Consider the following 27501-nt stretch of genomic DNA (forward strand, 5'->3'; position numbering starts at 1 on the left):
TGTAACAAAGAATAATGTACTCCTCCCATATAACTGAAGAGTAACAAACTAAGTTGCTGATTAATATTACTCATAGTCTTTTCAATATTTGAATCATCTGAGTCCCTAGTAGTTGCATTTGAATTTTACCATCTATTTGTACTGCTTTGTGCTATTCTAAGTTATTTACTGTTTTCATCAAGTGCTCTTCACCAAAAAGGCATATCACATTTGTGTATCACGTAGAGTACACCTCTGTTACCATTTCTAATGGCTATAGACAGACACCACATGCCTTCAGTTCACCTTTGGTAAATCCTTGTAGAACTTTTAAATTATACAAATTATTTCAAATGTGTATGATGGAAATAAATGGTACATAAATGATGTAAATTATTTCAACAAACTAGAAATAGAAAAAAATGTTTCCAACCTGACAAAAGATATTTAAGGAAACCCACAGCTAACATTATACCTAACAGTGAAAGACTAGATACATTTCCCTAAGGTCAGGAACAAGATAAGCATGCCTGCTTTTGCCACTTATATTCAACATTGTACTGGATGTTCCAGCTAGAGCAAAAACTAAATAAAAACATCCAGATTGGAAAGAAGAAGTAAAATATTTCTATTTGCAGATGATGTGATCTTGTATATAGAAAGTCCTAAAAAATTTTTAAAAAGCACTTACAGCTAATAATGAATCAGCAATATTACAGAACATTAAGATCAATGTACGAAAAGTAAATTTTATTTCCATACACTTGCAATTAACAACCCAAAAATGAAATTGGGAAAATAATTACAATGACAAAAGCATCCAAAAGAATAAAATACTTATGAATACATTTAATAAAGGAAGTCCAAAACTTATACTCTGAAAATTACAAAACATTGTTTAAATAAATTTTTTTAAAGATATAAATAAATGAAAAGACATCCCATGTTTATGGGTCTGAAGACTTAACATCGTTAAGATAATACTCTCCAAATTAATTAAGAGGATAATACTCTCCAAACTGATCTTCAGATTCAACACAATCCCTATCAAAATCTCAGCTGGCTTCTTTGTAGAAACTGACATATTGATTCCAAAATTCATATGAAATTGCAAAGGATGCAGAACATCAGAACAATCTTGTAAAAGAACAAAACTGGAGTACTCACACTTCTCAAAAACGTACTGCAAAGCAAAAGTAATCGAGATAGGTTGGGCATGGTGACTCACGACTGTAATCCCAGCACTTTGAAAGTCTGAGGCGAGTGGATCACTTGAGGTCAGGAGTTCAAAACCAGCCTGGCCAACATGGTGAAACCCCATCTCTACTAAAACTACAAAAAAATTAGCTGGGCATGGTGGCAGGTGCCTGTAATCCCAGCTACTCAGGAAGCTGAGGCAGGACAATCACTTGAACCCAGGAGGCGGAGGTTGCAGTAAGCCGAGATTACACCACTGCACTCCAGCCTGGGTGACAGAGCAAGACTGTCTCAAAAAAAAAAAAAGTAATAAAGACAGAGTGATACTGGGATAAATCAATGGAATAGAACTGAGAGTCCAGAAATAAACCCACACATCTATGGCCAATTGATTTTTGACAAGAGTACCAAGACCATTCAAAGATAAAAGAACAGGTCTTGTGAACAAATGGTGCTAGAAGAACTGGATAGTCACATGCAAAAAAAAAAAAATGAACTTGCACCCTTAATGCATACTGTATACAAAACTTAACTCAAAACAGGTCAAAGAACTAAATGCAAGAATCAAAACTATAAAACTCTTAAAAGAAAAAGAAATTGGATTAAGTCTTTATGACCTGAGATTTGGCAATGAATTATTAAATATGACACCAAATGACAAGCAATAAAAGGAAAAAAAGTTAAGTTGGACTTTATCAAAATAAAGTCCAATTTTTTGTGTTTAAAAAGATAACACCAAGAAAATGAAAACAGCACACGAAATGGGTGAAAATACTTGCAAATTATTTACCTGATAATGGCTTGTATCTAGAACATATAAAGAATTCTTACAACTCAATAATAAAAAGACAACTTCATTTTAAAATGATCAAAGGACTTGAATAGACATTTCTCCAAAGACAATATACAAATGGCCAAAAAGCACACAAAAAGATGCTCAACATCATTAGTTAACACGAAAATACAAATCAAAACCACAATGAGATTAACACCTCACCCCACTAGGATGGTAATAATAAAAAAGGCAGATACTAGTAAGTGTTGGCAAGGCTGTATAGAAATAGAAACCTTCATACATGGCTGGTGGGAATGTAAAATGATGCAGCAACTTTGGAAAACATTCTGCCAGTTTTTCAAAAAGTGAATTTGATCCAGTAAGTCCACCCCTATGTATATACCCAAAAGAAATGAAAACATATGTCCAGACAAAATCTTAAACAGAAATGTTGTTAGTAGCATTATTCATAATAGCCAAAAGGTGGAAACAACTCAAATGTCCTCAACCGATGAATAAACAACATGTTATATATCCATACAAATGTAATATTATTTAGCCATAAAAAGGAATGAAGAAGTACTGATACATCCTACAACATGGATAAACCTTGAAATTATGCTAAGTTAAATATGGTAGTCATAAAATACATAGTATATGACTTCATTTATACGAAATATGCAGCATTGACCAATATATAGAGAAAGAAAGTAGCTTTGTGACTGCTTAAGGCTAGGGAAGATGAGGAAGTGTGGGGTGATACCTAAAGGATACAAAGTTTCTTTGTGAAGTAATGAAAATATTCTAAAGGTGATTACACAACTCTGTAATCTTACATAAATCTGCAACAGATGGTTGCACAACTCTGAATATACTAAAAACCACTGAATTGTACACTTTAAATGAGTGAAATGTATGGTATATCAATTATATCTCAGTACGGCTGTTACAAAAAGGGAAATAAAGAAAAAAATAAAACAAGACAAAAAACGTATGTTCTATGTATGTTGTCACACATAGAAATATTTTTATTTTACTTTTAAAACACACAAATGCATGGATAAACAGGAGGTAGTTTGTTCTTTATACTGCTCCCATGCTTTCCAATTTTTTTAACAACAGCACAGAAAACATATAAATTCATATTTAGACGGCCTAGCCAAAGACCACAAAATACATGAATTTTTGTTGATTTGAAATGAAAACCAATCAAGTGTCCTGTCATTTTAATCATGCTAAATTTATGAATCCCACAAATACATAAAAATAACTAACATCAATACAATCCCTGTCAAAACTCCAACATTTTTGCAGAAATAGAAAACTCAACCCTAAAATTCACATAGACTTTCAAGGGGCCCTGAATAGCCAAAACAATCTTGAGAAATAAAAACAAAGTAGGAAGTATCACATTTCTTAACTTCAAAACTTATTAAAAAGCTACAGTAAACTAAATAGTATGGTACTAGCATAAAGACAGACATATAGATCAATAGAATAAAATAGAGGGTCCAGAAAAAAAAAACCCTCATATACATGGTCAAATGACTTTCAGCTAGGGTGCCAAGACCATTTAATGGGAAAAAGACAGTTTTTTTTTTTTAAACAAATGATGTTGGGGAAACTGGCTATCCACATGCAAAGGAATGAAAATGGACCCTTACATCAGACACAATTAACTCAAAATGCAACAAAAACCTAAACTTAAGAACTAAAACTTTAAAACCCTTAAGAGAAAATATAGAGGAAAACTTCATGACATTGGATCTCGCCATGATTTCTTGTATATGACACAAAAGCATAGGTAACAAAAGAAAAAAATAAATTAAACTACATCAAAATTAAAAATTCTGTGCATCAAAGGACACTCTCAACAAAGTGAAAAGACAGCCCATAAAAGGGGAAAATATCTGGAAATCATATTCTGATAAGGTGTTAATACCATAATATATAAAGAGCTCCTCCAACTCAACAACCAAACAAAACAACCCAATTCAAAACTGGCAAAAGACCTGAATAGACATTTCTCCAAAGAGGATATACAAATAGCCAATAAGCACTTGAAAAGATATTTAACATCATTAATCATTAGAGAAACGCAAACCAAAATCACAGTGAGATACTCATTAGGTCAATTATCAAAAAAACAAAAACAGAAAATAACAAGTGTTGACAAGGCTGTGAACAAACTGGAACCCTTGTGCACTGCTGGTGGAAATGTAAAATGGTGCAGCCATAGTGGAAAACACTATGGCAGTGCTAAAAAAAAAAAAAATTAAACATAGAATTACCATATGATTTAGCAATTCCACTTCTGGGTATACACCAAAAAAAAATGAAAACAGAGACTGAGATGGTTGTACACACATGTTCATTGAAACATTATTCACAATGGCCAAAAGATGGAAGCTATCTAAGTGTCCATCAACAGATGGATAGATAAACAAAATGTGGTATATACATATAATAGAGTATTTATTCAGCTTTAAAAGGAAGGACATTCTGACACATGATACAACATGGATGATCCTTGAAGATAGTGTGCTAAGGGAAACAAATCAGTCATAAAAGGACAAATAATATGCAATCCCATTTACATGAGGTACCTAGAGCAGTTAAATTCACAGAGACAGAAAAGTAGATTGGTGGTTTCAAGAGGATAAGGGAAGAGGGGAATGAGAAGTTATTGCTTCAGTTTTGCAAGATGAAAAATGTTCTGAAGATAATGGTGGCCATGGTTACACAACAATGTCAATGTACTTAATGCCACTGAACTCTATACTTAAAAATAGTTAAAATGGTAAATTTTATGTTACATGTATTTCACCATAACGTTTTTAAATGATTGACTAGGAATAAAGTAATAGACAAAAACTCAATCTTCATTTCTTTACATGTCATGTAGGGGATTGTTCTAAAATCTATTCTTTTACTAAAAGCATAAGAGTATGTGGTATCTCAAGTTATTATGATCCATATAATCTATTGTTCTCATAAAATGTTTGAAATAAATCTGAGATTTAGTATTTTTTAGCCTGTTGTAAACTATCAAAAACAAAATCTGATTAAAATTTAAAAAGCAGAAGCCATACCTGATATAAAGCAAGAGAGTGTCCGTATCTCTGGAGAGGTCCCCTTGACAGAGTTCCTACATTCCATATACTGCTTTCTAAATTGTAACTAAACGCAAGAAAAGAAAATAACTTCATAAGCTAAGATTCATTTTTGTTTTTTTAATTTTCACATGCTTTTTATTCACTTGTGTCCAAGTATTCATTAAATTCAAAAAGTTACAACTAATAAACTCATAATTTCATGTACCATATTAGAAATTTCTAATAAAGACTCATTCAAGATATACCTACACTAAATTAGGATTCAATCTCCTAAATGTATAATATACATTAACTTGATTAGGATATTTATTACTGGAATTTTCCAATTGCCTTTAATAATTTCAATCAATTGATTAAGCTAAACAATAATGCTTTGACTGTATTTTTAAATTTTTTTTTAAAGCCAGGTTTCCTTCTTGGAAACAGATGAAAATTCTCTCCATTTGTTTTAGGTATTTATTTTTATTCCTTTTTTGTTAGTTGGCCTGATACTTATATAAAGTTTTTTATTGATATTTAAGTTGTACATATATGGTATACACATGGTATTTTGATATATGTATAGAATGTGTAATGATCAAATCAAGGTAATTAGAATATCTATTACCTCAAACATTTATCTCTTCTTTGTGTTGGGAGCATAACATTTCTTCTCTTCTAGCTATTTTGAAATATACAATAAACTGTTAACTATAATTTCCCTACTTTACTATCAGATACTAGAATTTATTCCTTCTATCTAATTGCTTTTTGGTACTCATTAACCAACTTCTCTTTGTCCCCTTCTCCCCGCTTCCCTTCTCATGCTGTGGTAGCCACCATCCTACTCTCCACCTATATGAAATCAACTTTTATAGCTCTGACATTTGAGTGAAGACATGCAATATTTGTCTCTCTGTGCCTGGTTTATTTCACTTATAATGACTTCCAGTTCCATCCATATTGCTGCAAATGACATGATTTCATGGGGGGGGGGGTGCTAAATAATATTCCATTGTGTATATATACCACATTTTCTTTATCAATTTATCAGTTGATGGACACATGTTGAGTCCATATTATGGCTATTGTAAATAGTGCTGCAATAAACCTGAGAGTACAGGTATCGCTTTGATATACTGATTTACTTTCTTTTGGCTACATATCTAGCAGTGGGTTTGCTGGATCATATAGTAATTCTATTTTCAGTTTGAGGAACCTCCGCACTGTTTACCATAATGACTGTGCTACTTTACATACCCACACACTTATCTTAGCATTATATAAATTAACCAATAAGCATTTATTTCCTATGCACAAATATAGCCTGTTTACTGATAATTTTTTAAGATTGTATAAAATGAATTTGGCAGTAGAGAAGCTTCTATAAAAATAAGTTACTATTGGATTATGTAACATAAAAAGAAAATTCGTATTTTTTTCTACTGGTGTAATACATATGAAAACAGAAGTCTCAAACTATGAATCTCAAATGCTTATATTCTATGCTCAAATCTCCTCCATTTGCTAAAATATACAAAAGGAAGCATCTAGCCAAGAAATAGGAGCCTATTTTAAGTTAAGAAGCTTGCTATCAACTGTTATCTTCCCCACTTCTCTTTCTTCCTCCAATGAATTAGGGAAGGAAAGGAAGTGCCCAAGTGTCCCTTCACAAGAAAGGTAAGGGTTACCAAATTTGTCTGCAGCATTGTTTAACTTATTTCCTACCTTGGAGTTGTACGATAAATGTGTATGATACAAATGAGGAAATATAATCAGAACATAACTTCCACAGATGCACACCACTAGTCCACCCATCTACCAGTATCTGCAGCCAACACACTGCTTTCCAAGTTATCATAAATTAGGGCTGTACAAACTATTTCTGTAAAGGGCCAGACAGTAAATATTTTAGGCTTTGTGGGCCACAATGGTCTCACATATTCTTCATTTTTTTACAGCCCATTAAAAGTACAAAATCCAGGCCAGGCATGGTAGCTCATACCTGAAATCGCAGCACTTTGGGAAGCCGAGATGGGAGGATCACTTGAGCACTGGAGTTAGAGACTAGCCAGGGCAATATAGGGAGACCCCGCCTCTACAAAAAAATTTAAAAATTAGCCAGGCATGGTGGTGCATGCCTGTAATCCCAGCTACTCAGGAGGCTGAGGTGGGAGGATCGCCTGAGCCCAGGACGTCAAGGCTGCCATGAGCCATGATCACACCACGGCACTCCAGCCTGGGTGACAGGGCAAGGCCCTGTCTCAAATAAAAGAAAAAAAGCAAAACCTAAAAATGCTAAGAAAAAATTCTTAACTTCCAGGCCCTGAGCCCCTATTCTGCAGTTTGATGAGCCCAAGAATAACAAGTGATTCTTCTTCCTTGCGCACGAGATCTCTTTCCTACATCACCATGTTTTGTCTTACTAGATCTTTGCCATCAGCACACAAACACGGTGTTATAAACCATTAATAATAAAAGAAAAACCTCTTGACCACACTCTCCCTTAAGCTACTGCCCCATTTCTTTATTACCCCCTCCCCACCACACTTTCCATTCTCTCTTAAACTAACTCTAGACATGCTTTTAACCCCACCACTCCAGTAAACTGCTTTTGTTAAGGTCAATTTCCTCATGCTAAATCCATGAACAGTTTTCAGTCTTCATTTTCCTTGACCTGGATAATCGGCAGCATTTGACATTATTAATTACTCCTTAATCCTGACATAACGTCTTTCCTTGCCTTTGAAGATACTGTACTCCAGGGTTTTCCTATCTCACCAGGCATTCTTTTTCAGTCTCCTTTGATGGCTTCCCCTGTTCTCCACAACCTCTTAGTGATATGGTGCCTCAGGCTCAGTTCCTGGTCCTTTTCTCTATCTAGAATGCATTCCCTTGATAATTTCATCTTAACTCAAATCCCGTTTCTACTCTTCCTCCTAATCCCCAGTATATCATCAATAAACTGCCATGGTAACACTTTTAAAGTATGGATCAACACATGCACAAAACTCTCCCATGACTCCCAAAAGATCTACAACATCCTACATGACCTGTCTCTCTCCCCTGTTATCACTCTAATGTATCCCTCTCATATATTCCATGCAAATTGCATGGGCCTGGTTGTTGCTCCTCAAACCCCTCAAGGAGTTCCTATCTTAAGTCTTTGATCTGGCTCTTTTCTGTGCCTACAAATAACTGCAATCCTCTGATCTCCTTCAAGTTTTTGCTCAGTTCTCACCTTTGTTATGAAGCCTACCTTAACTATTACATTTATAATTGCAACTCCCTCTTCTTTGGCACTCCTGATTTAGCTACCCCTACTATCTATCTGTATCTATCCATCCATCCATCTCATCTATGTCTCTTTATGTATATATGTTCATATCTATAATTTACTTTGGTAATAATGTTTTTTTTTGTCATTGCCCGCCCTTCCTCACTAACTTTACAAAGACATGGGCATTTGTTATATCCAATGATATATCCCAAGCATCAAGCACATAGTGTTTTCAGAAGTTTGCTATCTCATGAATACATGTTAATTTTCATTAATGTTAATGTATATATATATTCTGTAAAAGTCTTTCTAATTTAATAGACACTAACACAGAGCTTTTATATTTAGTGAATAATTTGTCTTAAAATGTAACATTTCCACCCCAGTTAAATTCCACTACAGAAGATGATTAAATCAAGTTATGACTTATCCTATCACTTCTGAAAGCTGTTATCCTTACCTACAATTGAACTACATTCAGAATGATGAAAAGTATTCTCTAACCTATGAAAACAGCAACACAATTATTCTACTCTGATATCTCATTTGTTTATATAACAAATCTATACAAACACTGTAACCAAAATACCCAGATTTCAGACAAAAAAAAAGTTGGCTTAAATAGTTTATCTGGTTCCAATGGAAAATATGCAATTTAAAAGAATATCAATATTCATCATTTAATTTTTGATATGCTACTCATCTTGCAAAGACCACAAACTTAAAATTTACAAACTTGTTGACAATGTTGCTCTTTGTCTTCACAAACTCAACTTTGGAAATATCACAGTTTAATTCAAAGTTCAACTCTACTTTCACAGACTTTTCATTTTCTTTAAACATAGTTAATTTCCTTTTAATTTTCACATTTAAATGTCATTATTTCTCCAGGTTTTTATCTTAACAATTCATTTTAATCCCACCAACTCTCTTTCAATTCTTTCTTCTGTATTTTATTCTTCATATGTTAAAAAATTCTAATTTGTCACTTAAATACTTACATAAAACTCCCTCCTCTCCAGAATTTATTCGATTTTCTAATTTAATTTCAGTCACATTCAATCATAGTTTTAAAGCAATCTCCTCTTACAGAATTTTTGAAATCTTTCTAATTATGAGGGTTAATATATTCAGTGGTTAGGGTTGGCAGACAAAATACAAGATACCCAGTTAAATTTGAATTCACATAAACAACAAACAATTTTTTGTTAAAGAATGACCCATGCAAAATTTGTAAAAAATTTTGTAAGTTTGTAAAAAAAAAAAAATATATATATATATATACATATATATATACATATATATACGTATATATACATATATATACATATATATACATATATATACATATATATACATATATACATATATATACACATATATATACACATATATACATATATATATACATATATATATATATACATACAGCAAAAGGGCCTTCTTATACTAAAAATGTACTTGTTTTTTTATCTGAAATTCAAGTTTAACTGGGTATCCTGTATATTTATCTGCTAAATCTGGCAATTCTATTGGGTATACATCATTATGGTATACTGTCCAGGGCAAGTTCTGATTGTTTGATGCCCAAGCTGTACCAGTTATTACATAATATGAACACTACCCTGGAAACAACATTAAAAATCAAATGATTTTCCCTATTTCCTTTATTATTCTGTTACTAAACGGTTCATAAAATACAATCATTAGCTGAAGAAGAAATCAGATAAAGCTGCCATCCATATGATTCCCCTTATCCAATCACGCAGAGAACAATCTCTATTGAGCCAACAGTAAATCAATCATCTCTCTCATAATACTAGAACTGTTCTCCCAATGAAAGCTTGTAAAGTACATACAAAGTAAAATTTAGGTACATTAAAATTTACAGAACAAATTGAGAGGATTTTTATATATGAGATTCTACTTCATTAAAAAAAAAGGTGGCATGATTCGTTTTATCTATTATAGGCAAGGCCTGCCTGTATTTGAAGTTAATATTTTCTTACTCAGAATTTATTAAAAGTACCCTAGAGAGGTAATAGCATTTCTACATGAAGCAGACTTCTATGTACAATGACAAATCTTTAGCTATGGACATACTGAGTTCATATATTCACAAATCAGTCTCACTAGCAAATAGATACTACCACAAAAATAACCACTTTTACTCTCGGACAACAATTTATAAAAAAACGACATTTTGGATAAAAATCCAGCTTAAAAAACAGTGAGAATCTGAAAACAAATACTTACTTTAGGACCATTTGAAAAGAACTGTAGTTAAAAGTATATCCACCAATCACCCACATAAATTTCCCATGTAAAACTGCTTTATGTGAAGCCCGACCTACAGAAGGACTGAAGGGTTTAACATTTGGCAGAATCCAGTAAGACTCAGTAGAGGGAACATTCAAAGAACAATCAGGACCTATTAAAAAAAAATCAAACAACATACTCGATTAAACAAAGCCCTCAGATTATAGAAATACAATATATGGATCAAGAGAATTTAAGAATTCAATGTTTATCATGTTAACAAATATAACATATATATAATAAATTATCTGAACTATAACAAGAATAATACAGCAAATGTAATGCTTAGAGGCAAAAAAAGTCATATACTCACAATCGGACTTGGACGTTCAAATAAATTTCACAATTTTAAAGAATTATTTAAATTATATAAAATGTCAGATTTACTTTAGTATGCTACAAGAGTATTAAAATAGAAAACAATGTACTCAAATATCAGTTCTGTCAGGCAAGTATGTTTACCTCTTCTATCATCAAGCCTCCATCTACAGAAATGGATATAATAATCTACCACCAAGGGTTATAATAAATATTTATTTTTTTAATAGTGGAAGTAAAACTTGGCCGGGCGCGGTGGCTCACGCTTGTAATCCCAGCACTTTGGGAGGCCGAGGCGGGCGGATCACGAAGTCAGGAGATCGAGACCACGGTGAAACCCTGTCTCTACTAAAAATACAAAAAATTAGCCGGGCGTGGTGGCGGGCGCCTGTAGTCCCAGCTACTCGGAGAGGCTGAGGCAGGAGAATGGCGTGAACCCGGGAGGCGGAGCTTGCAGTGAGCCGAGATTGCGCCACTGCACTCCAGCCTGGGTGACAGAGCGAGACTCCGTCTCAAAAAAAAAGAAAAAAAATAGTGGAAGTAAAACTTTTAAAAATTAAAGTTTAAAAATTATTAACTATTAAACAAATATGAAAACAAAGATTACATTTTTCTTAGCATTATTAAGAACAACCAAAGTTTGCTTCAGTAGAGAGTCCTCAAAAAGAAAAAAAAATGCATCATAAAATAAAAATCATTAAATTAGTGTAGAATAATTTCAAATACTATAAAGTTGAAAACACAGCCTTTTCCTATCCATATTCATGACGTTGCTCATAAGTCTTGGTTTCCTCATCCGTGTTTCTCAAACATAATAGAAGGAATCCCCCTAAAGGGAATATATTTTCATCAAACTTTAGGGCTCACAAATTATTTTAATTTTGATGAAACTAAAAAATTCTCAAATACTAGACATCAACTCCTATGTTTAAATTTCTTTTATAAGCATTAAACCAACATACATTTATAAATTATATATAAATAAATTTATAAAACTAATATTTACTGAATATGACAAATGATATTGTTTTGCTTAAATAATGGGTCCCAAGTTAAAAATGATACTAATTCTCATAGTGCCTTTTTTACATAATTTTAGCACACCTACATTATTTTGACAACATAACTCTCCCATCATTTTTCTTCAACCTACTTTTTACAAATCTTTTAAATTCATATACTATGGCATATAATCATTTACCCTTCACTTGTCACAAAAGTATTAGTACACTTCAGTTGTATTGTTTTTAGCCTACAATAATTAAAGGGATACTACTTAATCCCAACTTTAAACTGTCAACACAACTGCTGGCATTACAATACAGTGGCATTACTCAATTATGAGATCAGGCAGTTAATTTCCAATTTGCTTATATCAAAAAGTTTTAGATTATCATTTAATAACAAAATTTTAAAACTCCCAAGCAGAGTCTGATTTAAGAGATACTGACCCATACAGTTTTCATTTCTTCATGTGTTCACTCACCCAGGTATTAATTGATTCATCTTCAAGATTTTTTTCAATGCTTCCATTGTATGGGTCTGTATTTTTCAGGTACAAACTAGGAATTATCTCAGATTATCTCTTTGATAATGATAATGTTTTAAATCAGCTATAGAAAACTATTATTTCTGAGTGAGAAGACTGTGAACTATTCCTTAGTAATCAGAGATATTAAAGGAACCTCTTTTTTAATTTAACTATAGTAACTTAGAAATCATTTAATAGTTTTATTAAAAAAATACAGCCACGTTCCTGCAGTTAAGTATTGTCTATGGCTGCTTTAGCAGAGCTGAGTGGCTGCAACAGAGCCATGTAACTTGCAAAGAAAAAGTATTTACTACCTGGCCTTTTACAGAAAAGTTTGCCAACCTCTAATTTAACTGAAAAGCCATGAAATCATATAGAAATTATATATAATGCATCTATTGGTATAAATGTTGTATTTATTTTCATAAAAGGAAATATAGATTTATTTTAACATGTAAGTCAGTTATACCAAAGCAAATAGAGTAAAATGTTAATAGGTGAATCTGGGAAAAGGACATTCAGATAGTCTTTGTACTATTCTTATTTTTGTATAATAACTTTTCTAAAACTTTAAAATTATTTCTAAATAAAACATTAAAAACAGGCCACCACCCAAAGGCACAGAGTTGAAAGCAGTCAAGTAATATGTGGGTATTACTTGGAAAACAGTTTGATAAAGAACACTGGCATGAAAAAAATCTTGAAAATTGGGTACATTTTTAAATCACCAATATATTTATCAAATCTGCATTAAAGCAAAATACTGCAGAACAAGTTTCCAGTGGACTGAGTAATAGCCCCCAAAGGAGGTATCCAGGTCTTAATCACCTGAAGCTTTGGATTTTACCTTATATGGCAAAAGGAATTTTACAGATGTATTAAATTAAGGATTTTGAAATTTGGGAGAGAGTATCGTGGATTATCTAAATTGGCTCTAAATATAATTACAGGTGTCCTTATAAGAGAGGGAGATTTGACTGCAGAAGGAAGCAATGTGACTATCAAAGCAAGATGCTGCAGTCCTGGATTTGAAGATAGAGGAAGAGGCAAGGAGGCAAAGAATGCAGAGAATGCAGTTCCAGGAGCTGGAAAAAAAATCAAAGAAACAGATAATCTCCTTTACCTTCCAAAGGAGGTGCAACCCTGCTAAGACCTTTATTTTGGCCCAGTGAAACTGATTTCCGATTTCTGACCTCCAGAATGGTAAGAGATTAACAAATGTATTTTGTTTTAAGACACCAAATTTGTGATAATTTGTTACAGCATCTGTAAAATACCAACACTAATAGTTACATTTATTTAACAAAATATTGTTATTAATACAGAAAATAAACTTCTAATGATTTTATTTCTGTAATAGAAAATACTTAATTTTCCACAAAAAAAAGAAAATAGTCAAAATTCTTCCTTTGTTACTAGTACATCTTATGTAACTTGTGGAAACTACTAGAAGAAATGGTCTGTAGCCCAATCTATATGTTGTCTTTATTTTACTCTAAATTAATCCGTTTATAAACAGAATGACAAGATTTATAAATATAATTCAAAGATTTAAGAAAAAAATTAAATGTCTTAATTTGAAGCTTTCTGTATTCTATAACCAAAATGACTTAAAATGTAAATTAATAAACTGAATATTAATATAAAACACAAACAACCACACAAAGACTTCCCCAGCCATTAAATATCTAATACTAATATCTACACTTAAGGCCATCTAAGCAAGACTCCTCTTTTTTAAACTTTTTTTCTGATACTGAACAATTACACACATTTATGGTCTACATGCGGTATTTTGATACATGTATACAATGTGTAATGACCAAAACAAGGTAATTAGGATATCTGTTGCCTCAAACACACTCGTATTGTAAACATTCAAATATTCTAGCTATGAAATATATAATAAATTATTAACTATAGTCACCCTACTATGTTATTGAACACTAGAATGCATTCCCTCTGTCTAACTATATTTTTGTATCCATTAACCAACCTCTCACCATCCCTTTCTCCCCGAAACCTTTCCCAGCCTCTGGTAACCATCATTCTACTCTACCTCCATGACATCAACTTTTTTAGCTCCCACATATGAATGAGAACATGCTATATGTGCAAGACTCCTTTTTCATAAAAATATATCCATGAAAAATCTTCTACCACTTCATACTTTAGTATCTCATGCAACATATCCCCATAACTCTCTCTGCATTACTTTTCTCAATCAATATGGCAACTTCTCAAGGTACTATATCTCAGCTGTTTTTTAAAGGGTGTAATAAACAAATTCACCTTATAGTGCATTTTCAAAAAGAATCTTCTCCACGGGTTATGTACTTTGGTTTTTAAAAAACCAAAGAGTATAAATGAATTTCTAACACTGTAACTTTAAGCATTAGTATCAGGCTGCTGAGAGATTTTTGAAGGGAAAAAGCTACTACATAATCATACAGAGTAGAATTGTGCTCTGATATATCCCAAATGTGTATGTCCAGCCCCACAATCTCTCATGAATTCAAACTACTACTTGACATATCCATTTGGATATCTATAGAGGGTCATCTCAAACTTTACATGTGTAAAACTAAAACCTTGATCGTTTCCTCCCAAACCCATTCCTTCACCAGTGTTTGCCATCTGAGTAAATGGCACTTCCATTCATCCAGTTGCTCAGGGCAAAAACTTTGGTGCGATTCTTAAGTTGCCTCTTTCTCCAACACCCCATACAACCAATCCACAAAGAGATTGAATATTAATTAGGTATGCTGGGATTACAGTCTTTTTGTCTTTTTTTTCTTTTTTTTTTTTTTTTGAGACAGAGTCTCACTATGTCACCCAGGTTGGAGTGCAGTGGCGTGATCTCGGCTCACTGCAAGCTCCGCCTCCTGGGTTCACGCCATTCTCCTGCCTCAGCCTCTCCAAGTAGCTAGGAATACAGGCGCCCGCCACCACGCCCAGCTAATTTTTTGTATTTTTAGTAGAGACGGGGTTTCACCGTGGTCTCGATCTCCTGACCTCGTGATCCGCCCACCTCGGCCTTCCAAAGTGCTGGGATTACAAGTGTGAGCTACTGTGCCCTGTCCACATGTTAAAGTATAAAAGTTTCAATGATTGTTGGTAAGTATATGTACCTCAGCATCCCAAGTATCAGTCTTGCTGTCCCCGTTCCCCTGACTCCTCACTTGAGATAATTCAAAACTCCCTACAATAGATAACCAGAGGGGTAATGCCTGGCACAACATGGCTCATCAAGATCTTACTCTAGTCCAATGGCCACGATCCATTTTGATTGGTGTCTGGTCTGTATCCTACTAATTATCAGCATTTTTAAATTCTAGCACCCCACAATACCCCAACCACTGATCTTTTTCTCTACAACTACCATTTCAGTCCAAGCCACCACCCACTCTCACGTGGACTACTGCAATACTCTACAAACTGGTCTTCTTATTTCCATTCTTATTCCTTTCCTATAACATTCAACTATTCAGAATGCAACCAGAATGATTAAAAACATAATTCTACTCCTATCATTCCCCTACTAATAATCCTTCACTGACTTCCCATCATATTAAAATACAATGAAAAGTACTTAACATAGCCAACAATTACTACATGATTAGCCTCAGTATACACTTATGCAATCAATCAATCAATGGATGGATGAATGAAAAGCATCTTAAGCTGTAAAGGAGTAACAGCATGAGCTATACAGTCAAATCTAGGTTTCCTACTTAATAGCTGTGAAACCTTGGACAAACTTACTTAATTTCTCTAAGCTTCAGTTTAATTGTAGAGCTTCCAGCTAGAATATACGATATTTCTAAAGATAAAATGAGATTCTAAGTAAAATGCTTAATATTTAATACTAAAATAAATGCTTTATAATAGTAACCTTGTAATTATTAAGACAACCTTCTCATTTTATACACAAAAAAATTAAGTATAATTAAGTCCCCATATATCAATAGTAACCTTGATTGTAAACAAATGAAACCTTCCACTTAAAAGACACAGACTGGCTGAATGAATTTTTAAAAAGGAAAAACATGATCCAACTGCAGGAAACTCATATCACCTGTAAAGACATACAGAGGCTGAAAATAAAGGGATAGAAAAAAAAATCCATTAAAACGGAAACAAAATAAGCAAGAGTAACTCTACTTAGATAAAACAGATGTTAAGTCAAAAACAATAAAGACAGACAAAGAAGGTCATTTTATAATGATAGAGGGATCAATTCAGCAAAAGGATATAACAATTCTAAACAAATATGTAGCCATCACCGGAGCACCTAGACATATAAAGCAAATATTATTACATTTAAAGGGAGAAATTAATAAATTTAAAGGGAGAAGTTTAAAGGGAGAAATTGGCCCTGGGCCAATCTTTGGGCCTCAGGGGTGACAGTGGCAGTCTAAGAGTGCGTGTCTGGGCTCCCTGGCACCGTTTCTGGGCACCAGTGTTATTTGATCCAATAAAATAACAGTTGGGGACTTCAACACCCTACTCTCAGCATTAGACAGATCATCTAGACAGAGAAAGAAATATTGGATTTAAACTGCACATTAAACCAAATGGATCTAGCAGACATTTACAGAACATTTCAATCAACAGCTACAAAATACACATCTTCTCCTCAGCACATAAAATGTTCTCCAGGATAGACAATATGTTAGGACACAAAAGAAAACTCAAGGAAAACAAAAAAAGGCAGGGGTGGCAATCCTAGTCTCTGATAAAACAGACTTTAAACCGACAAAGATCAAAAGAGACGAAGAAGGCCATTACATAATGGTAAAGGGATCAATTCAACAAGAAGAGCTAACTATCCTAAATTTATATGCACCCAATACAGGAACATACAGATTCCTAAAGCAAGTCCTTAGAGTCTTACAAAGAGACTTAGACTCCCACACAATAATAATGGGAGACTTTAACACCCCACTGTCAACATTAGACAGATCAACGAGACAGAAAGTTAACAAGGATATCCAGGAATTGAACTCAGCTCTGCACCAAGCGAACCTAATAGACATCTACAGAATTCTCCACCCCAAATCGACAGAATATACGTTCTTCTCAGCACCACATCGCACTTATTCCAAAATTGACCACATAGTTGGAAGTAAAGCACTCCTCAGCAAATGTGAAAGAACAGAAATTATAACAAGCTGTCTCTCAGACCACAGTGCAATCAAACTAGAACTCAGGATTAAGAAACTCACTCTCTTAAAACTGCTCAACTACGTGGAAACTGAACAACCTGCTACTGAGTGACTACTAGGTACATAACGAAATGAAGGCAGAAATAAAGACGTTCTTTGAAACCAATGAGAACAAAGACACAATATACCAGAATCTCTGGGACACATTTAAAGCAGTGTGTAGAGGGAAATTTATAGCACTAAATGCCCACAAGAGAAAGCAGGAAAGATCTAAAATAGACACTCTAACATCACAATTAAAAGAACTAGAGAAGCAAGAGCAAACACATTCAAAAGCTAGCAGAAGGCAGGAAATAACTAAGATCAGAGCAGAACTGAAGGAGATAGAGACACAAAAAACCCTTCAAAAAAAATCAATGAATCCAGGAGATGGATTTTTGAAAAAAATCAACAAAATTCATAGACTGCTAGCAAGACTAATAAAGAAGAAAAGAGAGAAGAATCACATAGATGCAATAAGAAATGATAAAGAGGATATCACCACCAATCCACAGAAATACAAACTACCATCAGAGAATACTATAAATACCTCTATGCAAATAAACTAGAAAATCTAGAAGAAATGGATAAATTCCTGGACACATACACCCTCCCAAGACTAAACCAGGAAGAAGTTGAATCTCTGAAAAGACCAGTAACAGGCTCTGAAATTGAGGCAATAATTAATAGCCTACCAACCAAAAAATGTCCAGGACCAGACGGATTCACAGCCGAATTCTACCAGAGGTACAAGGAGGAGCTGGTACCATTCCTTCTGAAACTATTCCAATCAATAGAAAAAGAGGGAATCCTCCCTAACTCATTTTATGAGGCCAGCATCATCCTGATACCAAAGCCTGGCAGAGACACAATAAAAAAAGAGAATTTGATCGTCTGAAGCCTTCTTCTCTCAACTCGTCAAAGTCATCCTCCATCCAGCTTTGTTCCGTTGCTGGTGAGGAACTGCGTTCCTTTGGAGGAGGAGAGGTGCTCTGCTTTTTAGAGTTTCCAGTTTTTCTGCTCTGTTTTTTCCCCATCTTTGCGGTTTTATCTACTCTTGGTCTTTGATGATGGTCATGTACAGATGGGTTTTTGGTGTGGATGTCCTTTCTGTTTGTTAGTTTTCCTTCTACCAGACAGGACCCTCAGCTGCAGGTCTGTTGGAGTTTACTAGAGGTCCACTCCAGACCCTGTTTGGCTGGGTGTCAGCAGCGGTGGCTGCAGAACAGTGGATTTTTGTGAGACCACAAATTCAGCTGTCTGATAGTTCCTCTGGAAGTTCTGTCTCAGAGGAGTACCCGGCCGAGTGAGGTATCAGTCTGTCCCTACTGGGGTGGTGCCTCCCAGTTAGGTTGCTCAGGGGTGAGGGGCTCACTTTAGGAGGCAGTCTGTCCGTTGATGGGGCATATCTCAAAATAATAAGAGCTATTTATGACAAACTCACAGCCAATATCATACTGAATGGGCAAAAACTGGAAGCATTCCCTTCGAAAACTGGCACAAGACAGGGATGCCCTCTCTCACCACTCCTATTCAACATAGTGCTGGAAGTTCTGGCCAGGGCAATCAGGCAGGAGAAGGAAATAAAGGGTATTCAATTAGGAAAAGAGGAAGTCAAATTGTCCCTGTTTGCAGATGACATGATTGTATATCTAGAAAACCCCGTCGTCTCAGCCCAAAATCTCCTTAAGCTGATTAGCAACTTCAGCAAAGTCTCAGGATACAAAATCAATGTACAAAAATCACAAGCATTCTTGTACACCAATCACAGACAAACAAGAGAGCCAAATCATGAGTGAACTCCCATTCACAACTGCTTCAAAGAGAATAAAATACCTAGGAATCCAACTTACAAGGGATGTGAAGGACCTCTTCAGGGAGGACTACAAACCACTGCTCAATGAAATAAAAGAGGATACAAACAAATGGAAGAACATTCCATGCTCATGGACAGGAAGAATCAATATCGTGAAAATGGCCATACTGTCCAAGGTAATTTATAGATTCCATGCCATTCCCATCAAGCTACCAATGACTTTCTTCACAGAATTGGAAAAAACTACTTTAAAGTTGATATGGAACCAAAAAAGAGCCCGCATCGCCAAGTCAATCCTAAGCCAAAAGAACAAAGCTGGAGGCATCACGCTACCTGACTTCAAACTATACTACAAGGCTACAGTAACCAAAACAGCATGGTACTGGTACCACAACAGAGACATAGATCAATGGAACAGAACAGAGCCCTCAGAAATGATGCCGCATATCTACAACTATCTGATCTTTGACAAACCTGACAAAAACAAGAAATGGGGAAAGGATTCCCTATTTAATAAATGGTGCTGGGAAAACTGGCTAGCCATATGGAGAAAGCTGAAACTGGATCCCTTCCTTACACCTTATACAAAAATTAATTCAAGATGGATTAAAGACTTATATGTTAGACCTAAAACCATTAAAATCCTACAAGAAAACCTAGGCAATACCATTCAGGACATAGGCGTGGGCAGGACATAGGCGTGGGCAAGGACTTCATGTCTAAAACACCAAAAGCAATGGCAACAAAAGCCAAAATTGACAAATGGGATCTAATTAAACTAAAGAGCTTCTGCACAGCCAAAGAAACTACCATCAGAGTGAACAGGCAACCTACAGAATGGGAGAAAATTTTTGCAATCTACTCATCTGGCAAAGGGCTAATATCCAGAATCTACGAAGAACTCAAACAAACTTACAAGAAAAAAACAAACAACCCCATCAAAAGGTGGGCAAAGGATATGAACAGACACTTCTCAAAAGAAGACATTTATGTAGCCAACAGACACATGAAAAAATGCTCATCATCACTCGCCATCAGAGAAATGCAAATCAAAACCACAATGAGATACCATCTTACACCAGTTAGAATGGCGATCATTAAAAAGTCAGGAAACAACAGGTGCTGGAGAGGATGTGGAGAAATAGGAACACTTTTACACTGTTGGTGGGACTGTAAACTAGTTCAACCATTGTGGAAGACAGTGTGGCGATTCCTCAAGGATCTAGAACTAGAAATACCATTTGACCCAGCCATCCCATTACTGGGTATATACCCAAAGGATTATAAATCATGCTGCTATAAAGACACATGCACACGTATGTTTATTGTGGCGCTATTCACAATAGCAAAGACTTGGAACCAATCCAAATGTCCATCAGTGATAGACTGGGTTAAGAAAATGTGGCACATATACACCATGGCATACTATGCAGCCATAAAAAAGGATGAGTTCATGTCCTTTGTAGGGACACGGATGAAGCTAGAAACCATCATCTGAGCAAACTATCGCAAGGACAGAAAACCAAACACTGCATGTTCTCACTCATAGGTGGGAATTGAACAATGAGAACACTTGGACACAGGAAGGGGAACATCACACACCAGGGCCTGTCGTGGGGTGGGGGAATCGGGGAGGGATAGCATTAGGAGATATACCTAATGTAAATGACGAGTTAATGGGTTCAGCACACCAACATGGCACATGTATACATATGTAACAAACCTGCACATTGTGCACGTGTCCTAGAACTTAAAGTATAATAAAAAAAAAAAATTTTTTTTAATCTAAATCATGCCTTGTGAAACCACAATGAAATAAAACTAGAAATCAATGAAAAGAGGAACTTTGGAAACTGTACAAATACATGCAAATTTAAAAACATGTTCCTAAATGATCAAAGGATTAAAGAATAAATTAAAGAGAAAATAAAAAAATTTTTTGAAACAGATGAAAATCAAAAAAACATACTAAAGGCTATTGGATACAGCAAAAGCAATGCTAAGAAGGAAGTTTACAGCAATAAGTACCCATGTCAAAAAGCAGAAAGGTTTAAAATAAACTAATGATGCACCTCAAAGAACTAGAAAAGAATAAACCAAACCCAAAATTACTAGAAGAAGATAAATAATAAAGATCAAAGCAGAACTAAATGAAATAGAGGTGGAAAAAAAATACAAAGGATCAATATGAAAAGATCGGTTTTTAAAAACATAAACAAAACCAATAAACCACTTGCTAGATTAAGCAATAATAACAACAAAATTGAGAAAACCCAAATCAAAAAAATCAGAAATGAAAAAGGACACATTACAACTGATACCACAGAAATACATAAGATTATCAAAAATTATTATAAATAACTATACACTAACAAACTGGAAAACACAGAGAAAATCCACAAATTCCTAGCCACATACATCCTACCAAGACTGAATCAAGAAAAAATATTTAGACAACCTAAACAGACCATTAACAACTGAAGAGATCAAAGTAGTAATAAAAAGTCTCCCAACAAAGGAAAGTCCAGGACAGGACTGCTTCACGGCCAAAGTCTACCAAACTTTCAAAGAATTAATGCCAATTCTCCTCAAGCTAGTCCAAAAAAAAAAAAAAAAAATGGAAAAGGAGACAATTCTCCCTAATTCATTTTACAAGGCCAGGATTAACCTAATACCAAACCCAAATATTAAAGTAACAAACAAAGGAAAACTACAGGCCAACATCCCTAATGAACACAGATGCAAAGATACTCAAAAAATACCAAATCCAGCAGCATATTAAAAAAAATAATAAACCATGATCAAGTGAGATTTATCCCAGGGATGCAAGGATGGCTCAACATATGCAAGTCAATAAATGTGATATATCGTATCAGCAACATGAAGAACAAAAATCATATTATCATCTCAACAGATGCAGAAAAAGCATTTGATAAAAGCTCAACATCCCTTCACAATAAAAACTCTCAACAAACTAAGCACGAAAGGAACATACCCAGATATAAAAAAGGCCATATACGACAAACCCACAGTTAATATCATACTGTTACAGGAGTTAAAAAGAAATTATTTAGGTAGTTAGTAAGGGTAAAAGAGTTCTCAGTGGAATTTCCTTTTAATAAAAAGCAGCCCCAAAATCATTTCTTTTCTAACAAAAAGCAGCCAGAAAAATCACGCTGCAAGCATAGATAAGCAAGCTGGAATGCTGGAAGCTGTGCCAACAGAAAAGAAATACCTGGAAGCCAGGTATATTCAACATGGAGATTTTCTCTTCCCTTTCATCGCCATGTGTGCAGGCGTTCTACACTGGCCAGGAAAAGACCCCATCTGCGTAATAAAAGATTAGGGTGGGCTGGCCAGCCTATTACCGCTGGTACACCTGGTCCAACCAATCCTCTGGGCCCTATGTAAATCAGACACCGCCTCCAAAAGCCCCTCTATAAAACCAACCACAGCCAGGCACAGTGGCTTACGCCTGTAATCCCAGCACTTTGGGAGGCCAAGGCAGGTGGATCACCTGAGGTCAGGAGGTGAGACTAGCCTGGCCAACATGGCGAAACCTCATCTCTACTAAAAATACAAAAATTAGCTGGGTGTGGTGGTGCACACCTGTAGTCCCAGTTACTCAGGAGGCTGAGACAGGAGAATCACTTGAACCTGGGAGGCGGATGTTGCAGTGAGCCGAGATTGCGTCACTGCACTCCAGCCTGGGCGACAGAGTCAGATTCTAAAAAAAAAAACGACCGCATCCGGCCTCAAAGGGGGAGATCCATTCAGAACCCCACTCTCTCTGCACAGGGGAGCTTTTCTCTTCTTTACTTTGCCTATTAAACTTTCGCTCTTAAACCCACTCATTGTGTGTCCATGTCTTCGATTTCCTTAGCATGAGACAACAAACCTCGGCTATTTCCCCAGACAAACGATGCTACTTCAATACCAAATGGAGAAAAACTGAAAGCTTTTTCTCTAAGAACTGGAGGAAGACAAAGATGTCCACTTTCCCCACCTAATCAATATACTACTTCAAGTCCTAGCCAGAGAAATTAGGCAAGAGAAAGAAAGAAAAGGCATCCAAACTGGAAAAGAGGAAGTCAAATTGCCACTCTTTGCTGATGATATAATCTTATATGTAGAAAACCTGTAGACTCCGCCAAAAAACTCTTAAATCTAATAAACGAATTCAGTAAAGGTGCAGGTTACAAAACCAACATACAAAAATCTGTAGCATTTCTATACACAAATAATGAACTAGCTGAGAAAGAAATCAAGAAGGCAATACAATAGCTACAAAAAAATAAAATACCTAGAAATATATTTAACCAAGCACATGGACAATCTCTATAGGAAAACTACAAAACACAGAAGAAAGAAATTGAAGAGGACACAAACAAATGGAAAGGCATCTCATGTACATGGATTGGGAGAATTAATATTGTTAAAATGACCATACTACCCAAAGCAACCTACAGAGTCAATGCAAACTACCATAGTCATTTTTCACATAATTAGAAAAAACAATTCTAAAATTCATATGGAACCAAAAAAGAGGCCAATAGCCAAAGAAATCCTGAGCAAGAAGAATAAGGCTGAAGGTATCACACCACTGGACTTCAAAATATATTACAAGGCTAGAATAACCAAAACAGCATGGTACTGGTACAAAACCAGACACATAGATCAATGAAACATAATAGTGAAAGAATAAATCTGCATATTTATACTCACTGATTTCAAAGACACCAAGAACATACATCGGAGAAAGCACAGTCTCTTCAATAAATTGTGCTGGGAATACTGGATATTCACATGCAGAAGAATGAAACTACACCCCTTATCTCTCACCATATACAAAAATAAACTCAAAATGGATTAAAGACTTAAACCCTAAGACCCAAAACTATCAAACTACTAGAAGAAAACATAGGCAAAATGCTTCGAGACACTGATCTAGGCAAAGATTCTTTGGCTAAGACCTCAAAAGCACAGGCAACAAAAATAAAAGTAGACAAATGAGACTATAATCAACTAAAAAGCTTCTGCACAGCAAAGGAAACAATCCACAAAGTGAACAGAAAACCTGCAGGATGGGAGAAAATATTTGAAAACTATGTTACTGACAGGGACCTAAAATCCAGGATATACAAGGAACTCAAACAACTGAACAGTAAACAAATAATCCTATTTAAAAGTGGGCAAAGGTCATGAAGTCATTTCTCAAAAGAAGACTTACAAATGGCCAACAAGTACATGAAAAATAGTTTAACATCACCAATCACCAGGGAATTTGCCAATCGAAAACCACAATGAGATATCATCTTAGTTAAAATGGTTATTATTAAAAAGACTAAAAATAACAGATGCTGGCAAGGATTCAGAGAAAAGGGAACTCTTAATACAGTGTTGGTAGGGATGTAAATTAGTACAGCCACTATGGTAAACAGTATGGAAACTTCTCAAAAAACTTAAAATAGAACTATCATATGATCCAGCAATCCCACTACTAGGTATTTATCCAAAGGAGACAAAATCGCTATAACAGAGAGATACCTGCACTCACATATTTATTGCAGCACTATTCACAATAGCAAAGATATGGAATCAACCTAAGTGTCCCTCAACAGACAAAAGGATAATGAAAATATAGTGTATATACATAATGGAATGCTAGTCAGCCACAAAAAAAAAAAAAAGAATGAAATCATGTCATTTGTAGCAACATGGATGGAATTGGAGGTCACTATGTTAAGTGAAATAAGCCAGCCACAAAAAGACAAATATCGTAAGTTCTCACTCACATGTGGGAGTTAAAAGAGTTGATCTCATGGAGGTATAGAATAGAAGGATGGATACCAGAGTCTGGACAGGGTGTCTGTGCGGGTAGGGGAGAAGGACAGACATTGGCTAATGGATACAAACATATAGTTAGAAGATACAAATTATAGTATTCAATGGCAGTATAGGGTAACTATAGTTGGCAACAATGTATTGTATATTTATAAGTAGTTAGAAAACAGCACTTGAAATGCTCTCAACACAGAAATGATAAATACTCAAAGTGAAGAATACCCCAAATACCCTGACTTCATCATTACACATTCAATGTGGATAACAAATACTCACATATACCCCATAAATACGTAAATATTATGTATCAATAAACAGTAAGTAAAAGGTAAAGTAAGCAAAAAATAATCTCACTCCAGGATTTTAGACTTTTTGATGCAGTTTTGGCTCATACCCTTAATTTATATTTAATCTATACTACCATGAAAAAAGCATTTATTTTACTGTTAAAGTGGTACATGTTTAAAGAGCCAACTATATTTATTTTCTTTTTGCAGTTTTCAACTGAACATATTAAATAAATATTGCTAACTTTGAACTATACCAAATGCAGGTTGCTGATATAATTTTGGATATTTTAAAGAAGTCTAATAACCAGAAAAAAAAAAAAAACGCACTCTAACAGTATCTCTAAAGTGGTACTTCAGTTCGTTTTCTTACATGTGAGTCACAGAAACTAATTTGGCTAGCTTAAGGGAAAATGGGACTGTATTGAAAAAATATGTAGAAATTCAGAGAGTTTTTCAAAGAGAAAAATCAAACTTAGAATAGACAGGTACCTGGGTTTTTTCATCCCAGCAAGACTATGCTACATTAGCAAAAGGCAATTTCTCAAAAGAAACTGGATTGTTAATAAGAAGGGGAAGATATGCTGGGAATAAAGATTTTAAGAGCAAGAGGGGTAAATGTAGCTTATTGTAATCATTCCAGAAATAGTCTTATGATTTAGTGTGTACTGAATCTGAAGTTCTCCAATAAAAGTCAAAACAAGATTTCAATGCAAGAGTTCTCTCTTCTAACATCATTTTAAAAATTTGATTTTGTTACAGTATCCAAAGTATTCTACACATGTTCTAGACCCATAAAATCAATCTCCAAAGGCCAGGTATTAACTTTTGTCTATTTTAAATATCTACAACTATTCTGACAATCTGTTAATTTTGTAAGACAATGAATTGTGTGAGTGGTAATCATTATACTAGATCTGTTCCAAGAATACTTGGCTCTTACAGTTTTGGTCAATGATGCTATTGTAGCATGGAAACAAATTGCCCTCTTGTTTAAAGATCAATGGTTTCCAATTTACTGTTTTTGGGCTGCAGAAGGCTTAAAACAAAGTTTTACAAGGAATCTCAATATGTAAAATATTGCAAAGTGATGACACTATGGTTGAGGCAGAAAAGGAAGAGTCACTTATCTTCCATCCTACCCCAACCCATCTCCTTACATAACCCTTACAGCACACATTTTGAAAACTCCTGGTATTATCAAAATATGTATGCTTAGAAAAGACTAACTTCAAAAATTTTAAAGACCAATTTTTTGAATAATCGTAACTGTCAAAATCATATTTCAAAAACATCTAAAATAATAAATTATAAAATAATGAAAGCATGTATGTCAAAATTTCTTCTAGGTACAAAAGTTAAACTGCCCATTTTATTAGACTGGTGCATGTATAATGCTCACAGAATATGTAACTAGTTGCCTAATATATATTATTCACAAATTCAATTTTTTTATTAATAAAAGGTACTGAATCTCATTGCAAACAGAAGATCTTACTACATCAAACTATTACAAAATGTCTACTTACTAAAAAGGAAACTGCTACTGTAATATCAGCCAGTCAAGCATATACAGCAAGACACTATTTCAATTCACTTTGATCAGGTTATCATCCCAAGACTCAGACAAGGGCAAATAATCTCTTTGTATAAATAATGAAATTTATAACCAGATAGTTAATTGACTTTCCCGAGATAACTTTAATTGTGAATAGAGAAACACTCATTCTAAGAATTTTCATGGTCCGGGCACGGTGGCTCACACCTGTAATCCCAGCACTTTGGGCGGCTGAGGTGGGAGGATCACGAGGTCAGGAGTTTGAGACCAGCCTGGCCAGCGTAGTGAAACCCCG

At 34.7% G+C, this 27501-nt stretch overlaps 1 protein-coding gene across 4 annotated transcripts in view; it reads right to left on the minus strand.

Moving 5' to 3' along the window:
- Positions 1-27501, minus strand: part of ATRNL1 (attractin like 1) — an 861353-nt gene that overhangs the window by 776134 nt on the left and 57718 nt on the right. For all 4 annotated transcript variants that reach the window (XM_055248210.2, XM_055248235.2, XM_055248225.2 and 1 more), the window contains exons 6-7: positions 10583-10757; positions 5044-5131 (exon numbers count right to left, since the gene is read on the minus strand). In XM_055248210.2, the coding sequence (XP_055104185.1) occupies positions 5044-5131; positions 10583-10757 (263 nt within the window). The remainder of the gene's footprint in view (positions 1-5043; positions 5132-10582; positions 10758-27501) is intronic.

Source organism: Symphalangus syndactylus, chromosome 2, assembly GCF_028878055.3.
Source record: "Symphalangus syndactylus isolate Jambi chromosome 2, NHGRI_mSymSyn1-v2.1_pri, whole genome shotgun sequence".
Classification (NCBI taxonomy): domain Eukaryota; kingdom Metazoa; phylum Chordata; class Mammalia; order Primates; family Hylobatidae; genus Symphalangus; species Symphalangus syndactylus.